Source organism: Antechinus flavipes, chromosome 2 (genome assembly GCF_016432865.1).
Source record: "Antechinus flavipes isolate AdamAnt ecotype Samford, QLD, Australia chromosome 2, AdamAnt_v2, whole genome shotgun sequence".
Lineage (NCBI taxonomy): Eukaryota > Metazoa > Chordata > Mammalia > Dasyuromorphia > Dasyuridae > Antechinus > Antechinus flavipes.
The window spans coordinates 214,543,302-214,555,802 of record NC_067399.1 but is presented as its reverse complement, the minus strand read 5'-3'; the positions used below and the strand labels follow the sequence as shown (position 1 = coordinate 214,555,802).

Genomic DNA, 12,501 nt, shown 5'->3' with positions numbered 1-12,501 from the left:
GGGAAGAGAGAAAGGAGCAAGGACAGAGGGAGGAGATGGGATTACTAAAGCTGAGTACAGATCTCGAAGTTATGCTTTGTGCCACAAACATGCAGAGCTACTGGTTCTACAAGGCTCCCAAAGGTAACCTGGGGATCCCAATTCCTATCTACCTTTATAAACTGCCTATGGTACACACCTGGGGGAAGGAAAAGGGGAGGGATCATTCAAAGACATGTGCCAAATCTTGTTGTGACCTCATTTCCAGAAGAACAACACCATGACAGTGTTTTGTGGGGGTGTTTCTGAATGACAGAATCGTATTTTGTCGTCAAAGAAACAAAAATTCAGTTACAAGAACACACAGAGAGGGAAAGATTTTTGTACTTATTTTGCTAATATAGCACCTTATATGCACTTACAATGAACAAAGTTGGCAAAATGTTTGCCAAGTATATGGGAAATACCAAATTGAGAGACTCACATATAACCAGCTAAATTGCTTGTGGTGGAAAAAAAAAAAAGATTTTATTTTGTATCTTGGATTAATACTCAAACATAGTCATGTATTCTTATCCAAATTTTAAACTAGTTTTTTAACCAAGGAGTTTTTCCCTCCTAGCTTCTTGCTAACACCACCAACATAATGCTTGTAATTAGTTGGTGAAGGGGCCTCCCGCTGATTCTTCCCCTAAAGTACAAGCAGAAACAGGTGTAAGGGAAAAGCTGAACCTAGAAAAATCCACCTAGCCCCCAAATAAACTTCTTTAGATTTGCATGCAAAAGTCTAGATCTGGGAAATCTATCACTTCTGACAGCATTTCTGTGAGTGCTAACTAGGCACCCTGACTGTCAACCTTAAATGGATAGAACTGATGTGTTTGCCCAACAATGAGATCAGTCCTAGCTAGTCCAGCTCAATTCAGTGAGGCAAGGAAGCCAGGACTTGTGGCTCCCTATCTGTGCACTTCCATTTCCAACTTTGATGTTAGCCCAAAACACATCTGAGAAATTGTAAAGAGCCACTCCTTTGGCTTCCATATTGACCGAAATAAATTGGAGATGACTATCCCAGCCTTAGGAAGGCATGTACATGCACATGTTACTGTATTTATGCCCAGAACCATCTTATGTCAATTCACTCAATGAAAACACATAGCTCAGGATCTCAGACATACATTAAACTTCAAAAGAGGCCTCCAAAAATAGAAAGATAAAAGCTTTATGGTCAGTATGTTCTGCAGAAAGAGCAGAAAACTGAAAGGTGGACTCCTCCACAGAGTGGCATTTGAGTTGGGTTTTAAAGAATGGGCATATAAAGGATTCATTAGGGAAATGTTTGTGGTAACATGATGGTGCAGTGAAGGGAGCATTGAGTCTGCAGATAGGAAAACCTGAGGCCAAATCGGGTCTCAGACACTTAACAGCTGTGTGACTCTGGGGCAAGTCACTTAACCTTTATCTCAATTTCCTCAACTGTAAAATGGGGATAATAGTAGCACCTACCTTACAAGATTGTTGTGAGAATCAAATAAAATAATCTTTGTGAAGTACTTAGCATAGTGTCTGACACACAGTAGGTATCTGACATTTCAATCAGAAAGTAATAGTAATAAATAAATAAATAAATAAATAACAACTTTTTTCAGTCTCCCCTTACCTCAGCAAGTTTCTACTTATTCTGGCTTCAACTTTGGAAAAAGCTAGAAGATTGGTGTCTAGGAAAAAGCCAAGACAGAACCAATAAATAATTGCCATTAATAGTAAATCTGGCTTTACCTAGTGCCTTCATTTCAATGCAACCTGTATGAAAACCAGACAGACAATCAGTGACCTAGGCTGCGTGGTCTGTGGGACCTGAGGGCCAGTCCTGTCTCAATTAATGTTAATGATGAAGGACAAAGTCTGCCTCTTTTCAAGAAATATTCCAACCTTCCTTTAAAAATCACCAATTACTTTCTTAATATAAGTAATTATTCTGTTGATAATCCTAATTTTCTTTAAATATATATTTCATCAGCTATTTATCCTTGTCAGTCCTTCTGTGAACATGATAGTTCTCCTTTAGTTTCTTTTATTATAGTTTCTCCTCCAACTCATCAATGCTGAGCCACAAAAAAAAGCTGGAAAATAGACCAGTTAGGGTATCTTCCTGGTCAAGGTGTAGTAGGCCCCTTTGATAGCCAACCTGAGAACTTTTCTCCGAGATCCTCCCTTTGAGATATGACACTGTAGCTTCAACAAAATGCTATAACTAGGAACAAGAAGCTCCCATGAAAGCCTACACTCACTGCCCAATTCCTTCTCAGGCAAAGAGCTGCTATTTCTCCTTTCCTGGAGTTGGAGGGTAAGGCCTAAAGAACTCATTTTATTTTATCCAAAAACACCAGAAATGAACTCTGAGACTCAACCAAGATTAATGTCTAGTATCAAACCTCACAGATCTGTTCCATGGCCCACCTCTAAAGAATTGTCCATATATCCAAAGCTAGGTTAGTATTACATTAAAGAAAAAAGAAACAAATAAACAACTATTTATTAAGCATTGATTCTATATTCCAGGCATATAAATAATCGATAATTGGTGTTAAATTCGAGGATCCAAAGATTAAAATGAGAAAAAAATTGCTGTCAAGGATTTTACATTCTCTCTAGAGAGATTATACCTACACACATATGTATACAAATATTATGGATAGACATTTGTATATGTACACACATATGAACATAGAAAGAATACAAATAGTTGTCATTTTTCAATCCTGTCCGACTATGTGACCTCAATTGGATTTTTCTTGGCAAAGTTACTAGAGTTTTCTTCTCCAATTCATTTTACAAATGAGGAAGCTGAGAAAAATAGAGTGAAATGACTTGTCCAGAGTTAGGATTTTAACTTAGGAAAAAGATCATCCTGACTCCAGGGTCAGCTTACTCCTCACTGCTACTCTTAGCTTTCTGAGTCCAAGTTTTTGTTGCTGAGTCAAAGAAGAGATTGCCTAATTGACTAAAAGGACAAATTGGCCAAAAATGGTCAGCATCACAAAACTATAAAATTTAAGAATTGGAAAGAACCTCAGAGATCATCTACTTGATGGTCCACATTTGAACAAAATCCTCTCTATAACATACCTACGAAGCAGTCAATAGGCTTTTTGCCTAAAGACTTCCAAAGATGGGGAATTCATCACTTTGGGACACCTCTAATTCTTGGGAAGATTTTTCCCTTACATCAATTAAGCTTAAATATGGTTCTTTGCAACTCTGCCCTTTGCTCTACTTTTTTCCTCTGGAATAGAATAAGTGCTATTTCTCTTCTATAAATCCCTACAAATACTTAAAGACAGCTCTCCTGCTCTTCCATTTTCTCCAAGCTAACATCCACAGTTCTCTCAATTGATATTCAACTGGATATCCTCCTCTAGATGCTTTCCAGAATTTCACTGTTACCTGCCCAATTACAGAATAAAGCATTGTAATATCTTTCACCTGGATTATCAGGACTTTGACCTGTGTCTTAATGAGCATGTCAGTCCTTTCCAGGAAAATAGCAGCAAATAAACACTGTCTCTTGTCAAATAGAATTTGATAAGTATCAATAAAACAGATATTATTTTCCCTTTACAGAGAATATCAGACTTCCCTCACAAACAAGTTCGTCTCTGATGAGAATTTTACAGATACTAAAATATGTAATAAATGCTAACTGAATAAATGAACAAATAAGTCTTCTGATGATAATTGGCACTAAAAGAAAAAAATGAAAATCTAGCTTTTGTTTGCTGACTTTCATTAAATACAACAAACTTACTCAATTCAAGACAGGGGAAGGGTTGGAACTTGGGAAGAAACCTAGACCAGAGGCTGTGAGGAATAGTAGCGCATATACTAAGGAAAACACAGAAATCAAATAAATCAAGGAAAGAAAGTAAGCAAAATGGGGATTGTGAATGCACAACAAGCCACTGATTTTCATTCTAAGTTTTTTAAAAGGCTATCCCTTGCAACTTCACCCCATATAATCATATATCCTTAAAAATCTTGTTCTTTATTTAAAAAAAAAAAAAAACTAATTTAGAAAAGAATTAGTACTAAGGTGACTTCTGTTTTTCTCTTTCAGTTTCATAAAAGCATTCGCCCTGCCTGAGGAAATGGATAGGTAAATGTGCAAACAAATATTCATTACTGTGACAGAGAATAAGGACTTCTCCTTACTCTCTATTCCTATTTGGCTTAATGAATAAAGGATGATACATTTGGTAATCTAACCAAGGACTTAACAAGAAACTTCGACCTAAAGTAAAAAAGACAATCCATACATACTCCCATGATGCTGGGGGAACTGCTTCTACAATCCCCAAAAAATAACAAATAAAAAATAAAAAGATATAAAGTCCTTTCCAGGATGGTAAGACAAGGATGCTGATCTAGCCAAACTCCACTTGTAAGTAAAGGAAAATGAATATGTTCTATTTTTTATCAGCACAGATACCATAATTTTCATCTTTATCAGAGTTAATCTAATCCATAGATTACCCCCTTACAACAAAAAACTGAATGCGTTATTGAGAAAAATATGGGAAGATGTATATAAACTGATGCAAAGCAAAATAAGTAGAACCAAGAGAACAATATAAAGAATGAGTAAACAACATAAATAAAAATCTTAAGAAAAAGATGACAGACTTTAGGGAACAAAAAAAAGAAGACTCTTGAAAACATATAATTAACTATATGTTCCTTTTTAAAGCAGAGAGGTGGGGGTCTAATAGGACAGTGTATATACACTGTCAGACATGGTCACTATATCAGGTGCTTTTGTTTAATTGTTCTTTGTCACAAGGAAAAGTTCAATAGGGAGAATAGCTGAAATGATAAAGACAAAAAGCATCAATAAACTTTTTTTTTAATTCAATGGCCAAGGACATTGAAAGAGATGTACAACATGACTAAATCCCAACTTCCCTTGCTCTCCTATGCTTGTTCTTAAGTATGCCTTAGTCACACAAATACCTACTACATATGGTGTTTCATATTTGTAAAATGTTTGGTTTTCATTACCTTCACAGCCTTTGTCTATTAGTAGTCTGCATCATGGCAAACTAGGCATTCCATCTTAAATTAAGTCAATACATGAAATCAATAGCTCAGCCTTAAGAAAGGAAGACCAGAGTTACAGGACCCAAATCCCAACTGCACAGCCTAACAACACAGAACTCAAAGGTTGCTCTGTACAAAGTACAGAGAGTAATAAATTCATCTGGTTTACTTTCTTTTTACCAAAATGACTCTTAAGCAGTTACTGTATCCACATATGCCCAGCTGGCCCCATCAGAGAAGCTTGAAATATTTGATCTGTCCAGTCATTTGCTGCTCCCCAACACTGTCATGCCATGTGTCAAATTGGCTTCCTGCACAGTGTTAAAAGACAGATCCCTGAAAATTAAAATCGCTAAAGGTTTCCTTCCTGGACTCATTTAGCTACAATTATAAAGACCTGGCTAATATATCCACAGAGTTAACAATTATTCTGTTAACTGAAGTTGAGTTAGTTGATAAACCAAAGAATTCAGACAAAATGATTTTTCTTTCGGTCGGGGGGGAGGGAAGTGGAGCAGAGGTTGGGTACAGTGAGTAAATACAACTGGCTATCCAAATTGAAACCTGGGCAAATTAACTTGATAACTGACAGATTTCCAATTGATTTTGTGCTGTGTAGACACTAAAGTACAAGATAATAAACGTTTGTAAAACTGAATTAAACTGAATTGTGCTAAAGTGAATTGAATTGAACATAGATGTTAGGAAAAAAAATAAATTTCATCTCAGGGTATTTCCCTGCACTAATCATCCTCTGAGACTTTATTTAACTTAGGATATAGCAGGTGACACCCAGAGGAAAAATTTTAAAAGCATTCATCTTTTTATAGGTGGGTGAATTCATATCCTACATGTCTATTCCAAAGCAGGCAATTCACTGTAGCTCAGATTAAATTTAAATTGTACTCTAATTCACCTTTGTTTTATTTGGACTACTATTCCATAATAGTGTAGTATTAGGTGACATTTTAGAATATAGGCTATATAACTCTATAACCAAAGTTAAAATCGCAAAGGCTAAATAAACTTTGTCTAAGAACTAAAGACCTTAATGGCCACTTCAAAGTCTATTTCGGCAATTTTTCCCCCACCCTCAAGTTCTCAGGTTGGACTGTCATATCATTTTTGAGGGAAGGAGCCCCTATCTCATAGGACCACCATTCTCCAGAACATCCAAATCTTTCTAATGGCTTGGCTGATAGGAATGAACAATGAGAACACTTGGCAGAGAGGGCCCCATAGAAATGGGGTTTGGCGGAGACCAGTAGAGAAAAGAGGATTAAGCCAGCTCATTTAGGATACTTCCTCATATTTCCATCTTCAAGATTTCTCAACTCTTCAGAAAAGAGAATTGCCAAGACAGGGCTTTCTCAATAGAGAATCCTCCCTTCCCAATCCTGGAAATCACAATTCTGCTCAAAAAGAGAAAGATCTGCTGACCCTTCTCTAATACTTTAGATTTTCTAGCCATAGAAACAAAATATATACGTGGGGGTTTAATCCTTTTTCTTTCTTTCTTTTTTTAATGGATACCTCATGGCTCTTTTTGCCTCCTTTCTTTGTCTTATATACACTTTTGTAACACTTCAAAATCAAAATCTTTGGCTTCTGAGTTGAATTTTTCAGGATTATGGTTGTACACTGGCCACATCAGTATCAGAATTTACCCCAATGCTTACCCTTGTGGGACTGAACTAGAATCTAGTGCTTGGAAAAAAAATCCTGGATTTCAGGATTAGTATCAATAGCTCTCAATTTGGTTTTTTTTCTTTCTATTCTGCATTTGAAAAAGGGGATGCCACCGCTGCCCTTGGCCATGAAAGAACCTCATTAAGAAACCTCAAGAGCATCTGAGGCAGTCACTGCAGAGGCAACTGGAACCTGAAACTCCAGCATTTCCATCCTTCCTTGTGTGAAGGATACCAAATTTCCATTTGTGCACAGGTGAAAATCAGCCTTATGGTGGACTACATGAAGAGTGGAGATCATGCACGGCCTGCAAGCAGCGACCACATACCTCTAGAACCAAAAAAGCCCCAAAAGGTGTTTGAGGAATGAAGATATATAGCCAAAGTGTTCCCAGAAATTCCAGAAGACTATGAATTATCAAAAAAAAAAAAAAAAAAGTCTTCACATGTCTTTACCTCTAATATAATAGCTAGTGAAGCAAAATGCCTCTGGTGAATATAACATCCCCCTTCTAGCTATACAACAAGGCAATCAAAAAAACCCAAAAAGCTGGATGCTGGGGTCAGCACAAACAGGAATGGTGTGTACATGACACATATGACACAGACCACACTGTGGACGGCTACACAGAATTCCATGTCCCTTTATGTAAGGTTGGGAATTTGATCCTATCTGCCTTTCTTCTTCCTCTCTCCTACCCCCCCATCACTATTGATAAACAGGTTCAAAGTCAACAAGGGAGGGCAGTCTATTTTCTCATTCCTATTGTCAGTCTTTTCCAAGGAGATGTGACTGCAACCATCAGATTAAGGCCTGGGCTCCTGGAGACAGTGTTTTTACTGTCCTTGGCCAAAGACACTTGTTTCAAAATACAGGTTCTTCTGTCTCTCTTCTCCCTGCCCCCCAGTGACCCCACAGCAGCATCTGCCTCCCAGAGCCTTAGAGCCATTATTTACAGACTATTTCAGAAACAGAGCTTTGGTTCATCCTTTAGTCTCAAGAAGCTGCCTCAATTCTGACCACTGGAAAACACACACACACACACACACACACACACACACACACACACACACACACATACACACCACTCATTGACCATGCAAAATCACATTTCTGGAAAACACCAGAGAGAAATCAGCCTGGGCCATCCTCTTTTCCTATGAAATATGTCACCACCCAAAGGACCCCAACTTCCACACAACCAGGAGTGATTGAGATTTTAAGCAAAGAACCACGGGGTCTAAGCTGTCTACCAACATTTCCATGGAGAATAAAAACATTTAACCGTACTGGCTTGCTAAGAATGATTCTTTTTCCAGCTCAGAGGAGACTGTTGGGGGAAGGGGCAACGGTTCGATGAGAGCCCAAAGCAACCCCGGGGTGCAAACCGGCCCCCCCCCCTTTCTGGGCTATGTGCCTCTAAGCTGGGGCTGGGACAGAAAGCCCGGCTGACCTGACCTGCCCTGCCCTGCCCAGTGCACCAAGCCCAAATGACCAGGGAGGGTTCAATGTCATTCTGTTTAGGGACTTAGCCCCCCATCCACGGGGGCCAGTACCCCAGGGCTATTGGACCTGATGGACAGGGACGGGAGGCCCCGAGGCTGAGGGGCTGAACCCTAGTCCTCCTTCCCACTAAGATGACAACGGGGCGTTCGCCTCGCCTGCGAATCCCAAGCCAGGCCCAGAAAGACATGGATGCAGACCCCGGGGCCGCGCAGCGGTGGAGTGGGGGAAACGGGGGGCGGGGGGAAGGCGGGAGAGAGAAGAGAGGAAAAGGAAAGAGGGGGCTACGGACTCGGAGGTAAGATACTGTCTACACCTCCCCCCCTCCACTACTTCCTCTAATACCTAGAGCCCCCCAGGATGAGGGGTTACTCACCGTTGCCGATGCCAGGCTGTTATCCGCCAGGGTCAAGTGGTGAGGTTCCCAACGCCTCAGAAATTTGGAGGTGAGGATCTTGCTGAGGAATGTCCTGGGGTGCCGAATGACACACACCTGAATGTCCCCTTCCTGAAGCAGTTTGTACCTCATCCCGTTGCAGAGCAGCAAGGCCCTCCGGCAGGGCACAGCTCCCAGCTTACCGCCCTCCACCGAGGACATCTCGCCACCCAGCAGCGGCTTGGTCTCCTCGATCTGGCGGGGATCGCCCGCCCCGCCGGAGCTGCTGGTCAGATCCATAGCTGGTCCTCCCGGTCCTCCTCCTCCTCCTCCTCACCGCCACCTCCCGGGGGAGGAGGAGGGAGGGACGGAGGGAGCCCCGAGGACCGTCCGTGTCACGGTAGCCCCCGCCCCCCCGCCCCCCACTCCCGGGTGAGGTGGGCGGGGGGAAGGGGGAAATCCAAAGAGTTCCTGGGGGAGGGGGCAGGAGCGGAAACCGGAGCGGGAGGCGCGAGCCGAGCTGGTCGCGGGGCGCCCGCGGAGCACGAGCGGCCGCGGCGGCGGCGGCGGCGGCAGCCCTTCTCAGGTCCGCGCCGCTCCGTCCGCTGCCTCTCGGCTCGCTCGCTCGCTCGACTGCCTGACCGGATCCTGGGAGCCTTCCTCCCGGGTTACCCTAGCAGGCGAAAGGCATGTCCTCCGCGGCGGTGCCCAGCGCCGACCCTGGCGCAGGCGGGGGAAGCAGGCAGAGCCGCCGCGCTGACAAAGGTGGACGAAAAGGAGAGGAGGGGGAACGGAGCGAGCGAGCGAGGAAGCTGCTCCTCTCTTTGTGCCGCCCCACAGCCTGGGGTAGTAGGGGGGGGGGGCTTTTCCCCCCCTTCTTTCCTCCCCTCTCCCGGCTCCGCGCTTGCCTGTGCACAGCTTGTGCGCGAGTGTACAGTGCGGGTGTGTGTACAGTGTGAGCGTACAGTGAGTGTGTGTGTGTGTGTGTGTGTGTGTGTGTGTGTGTGTGCTGGAGAAGGAAGGTGGGGGGTGGGGGGGCAGAGGAGTTAGTACTGCTGCTGCTGCTGCTGCCGCCGCCGCTGCTGCTGAAACCGAAGGGAGGGGGGGAGGAGTGGAGGGAAGGAGGAGAGAGGGTTGGGAGAAGGGGGAGGGGGAAGGAGCAGGAGTTGTGTTGAGAGATTGCAGAAGCAGCCCAGGGCTTTCCTGATTGGTCCCTCCAGAGTCATGTGCCAGCCCCTCTGACGTCAATGGCAGCGGGAGCTGAAGCAGGAGCGCGAGCAAGAGCCGGAGGCGGCAGGGGCAGCTGTGGCGGCAGCAGGGACGGCTGCAGCCGCAACAGCAGCCCCAGTCTTGGAATCAACGGAGGCCAGGAAGAGGCAAGGCCGCCCGCGAACCCGGCTTGCCCGAGATGCGGGCAGCAGCCGCGGACCGGGGAGGCTTAGGAGGCAGGGACAGGGCAGGACTGGACAAAGGATTGAGATGAAAGGACGAGACCCGGAGGAGAGCAGGGAAACCTGGCTGCAGAGCCGCGATTGAGCGGGGAAGTGCCGATTGGGCTCTGCGCCCTCCGGCTCCGGGAGGTTGGAGCTCGGAGCTCGGTGGAAGGAGGCGGAGGGGCGGGCTTCCTGTTGCCGGCTCCTGCTTGCCTGCCGCAGGAGAAGGGGAAGGGGGCTGGCTGGGCTCTGCGCCCCTGATTGAAAAGCCGCCGCCGCAGTGATGGGGTGAGGCCAGGCCGGGCGAGCCCGAGGGGAGCGGGCTTGCGCAGGCAAGCCGGGAGCTCGGGCAGGGCCTGGCAGGAGCTGAGGGAGGACGTGGGAGGTGGGGGGACCGAAAAAAGGAGACCGGGAATGTCTCTGAGGAGTGGGCGGCAGCGAGTCCGGAGGCTCCGGGGTAAGGGGCAGGGAGTGGCCCTCGTACAGGAAAATGCACCCATTGCAAGCACAAGCCCAACACCCCTCATTCTCAAATCCTCCGTATTCCTATGGCAGCCCAGGGCTCCTTCCGTGGGAGTCGCTCGGAAATCCTTTCCCACCAACGACCGAAAAATTCGCCTCCACGGTGTCGGGAAGCGGGTTAAAATCGGGGATTTCAGCCTCCTTGGGTTTATCTGATTCGGAAGTCCTCTCTTCCAGAAATGTCAGGCTGGAAGCTGGATCGATACAGGAGGAAATGGCAAACAATACCTGGCAAAGGTGGAGACCTGAGATGTGGCTACAATAGAGAAGAACAGGAAGGGAAAAGTGGAGCCAATTGTCTAAGCTGTGACAGCTAGGGACAGCTAATTTGGGTAATTAGGGTCATAAAAAGATCTTTCCTCCGACATATCCAGCTTATTACTTCAACATTCCACCTTATTTTGCTGTAAAGACAACCAACGTCCCTCAACATTTCTAATGTCTAGAACCTCACCAAAAAAACCCTAAGGGAGATAACGTGTGTATTAGCCAGCTTTTTCTGTCCTTTCTGCAGTTTAATGCCCAGGGTCACGTTAAAAAGCACTTCTATAGAGACATCAATGTGGGTCTTAGGGTTTTGGTTTAAATGATATATATGGTCCCTCTTGTCTCAAGTCATAAGATCTTAAGTACAGATGGGTGAATTTTGTTGGTGTAAATATAGAATCCACAAACTTACTCTTCCTGATTCTGAGCCAAATTCTGTGAAATTCAATTCAATAAGCATTTATTAAGTGCTTTCTGTGTGTTAGACATTGACAGTTCAAAGACATTGTGTTATATTTTGTCCTTGGCCTAGACTTGCATTAAAAAAAAAAAAAAGTTATACTCGTTTTATGTCTCCTCACTGAATTCTCCTTTGTGACAAAGAAAAACAAGCAAAGGCACTTGATACAGTGACCACATTTGACAATGTATGATATTCTGTCCTATTAGTCCCCCACCTCTGCTTTGCTGGGGAAGGTATGTTTCATTATTTGTTCTCTAAGACCTTTGTTATTGTTTTTCAGTAACCTACTCAGTGTGTCTTCATTTTAGTAATCTTTTTAATTTATAATGTTCCTAGCCTCAAGAATCTTATTTTCTCCTGAAGAATATAACATTTAAGGAAGGCTAAGCTAAACCCATAACCAAAAAGACCCAGTGTATGAGCCATTCACCTATAGAATGGAAGTAGAGTGAAGTGAAAATGGATCATTGTGTCAAATTCTAAATAAACTCACATATGAGGCCATCTGAGGAATAGATTGGGACTCAAGAATTCTCTGGAGAAGATAGGTAATTAGTTTGGAAAACAGAATGCTTGGCATTCCAACTTGAAATTCAGAACACCATCTCCAGAACATCCTGGAGAAAATAGCCAAGCAAAAGTCCAGAGTTCCCCATCTCAGAATCAAAATAAAAAGATGAACCTCAATAATTGTTTCCAAAACCCTTAAATCTTTTGAGGGATGTTGTTCATAAAGTATTCCTAAAAATGTATAAAGTGTTAGAGCTGGAAGATTACAGAATTCAAAACCAGAGGAACTGGAATCAACTTCTAGCTTTGCCATTTACTACCTCTATAACTTTGATCAAGTCAGTTAGCTTTCCTGGGTCACAGTTTTCTTACCTACAAAATAAAGCATTTGGGCAAGATGATCTCTGAAGTCTCTTTCAACTGTAAATCAATTATCTTTGAGGAGTTTCTGGGTCCTCTGTCCAGGAGACTAAGAAGTCAGGGATCCCAAGGTGATTCCATATACACAAATTTGTAGTGGGATATGACTGCCCAATTCTTAGGTTCTTAAAGAAGCCAGACTAATGGGATTAAATGAGGAAAAACTTTGGATCTAATTCCACAAAGAAAAGGAGTTGATTTCTTCATTGTTTTGGTTTGTAAAGCTCTATAGATTTCAATCA

General features: G+C 43.5%; 1 protein-coding gene and 1 long non-coding RNA gene across 4 annotated transcripts in view; one reads left to right on the top strand and one right to left on the bottom strand.

The window, feature by feature from the left end:
- Nucleotides 1–8,952, bottom strand: part of CMIP (c-Maf inducing protein) — a 255,413-nt gene extending 246,461 nt beyond the window's left edge. For all 3 annotated transcript variants that reach the window (XM_051976177.1, XM_051976176.1, XM_051976178.1), the window contains exon 1: nucleotides 8,645–8,952. In XM_051976177.1, the coding sequence (XP_051832137.1) occupies nucleotides 8,645–8,944 (300 nt within the window). In that variant the 5' untranslated portion in view covers nucleotides 8,945–8,952. The remainder of the gene's footprint in view (nucleotides 1–8,644) is intronic.
- Nucleotides 8,953–8,955: 3 nt separating this feature from the next.
- On the top strand, nucleotides 8,956–12,240 carry LOC127548672 (uncharacterized). Its single transcript, XR_007950450.1, has 3 exons — nucleotides 8,956–9,044; nucleotides 9,865–10,365; nucleotides 10,777–12,240. It is a non-coding gene; the product is annotated as an uncharacterized LOC127548672 (long non-coding RNA).
- Nucleotides 12,241–12,501: the final 261 nt, after the last annotated feature.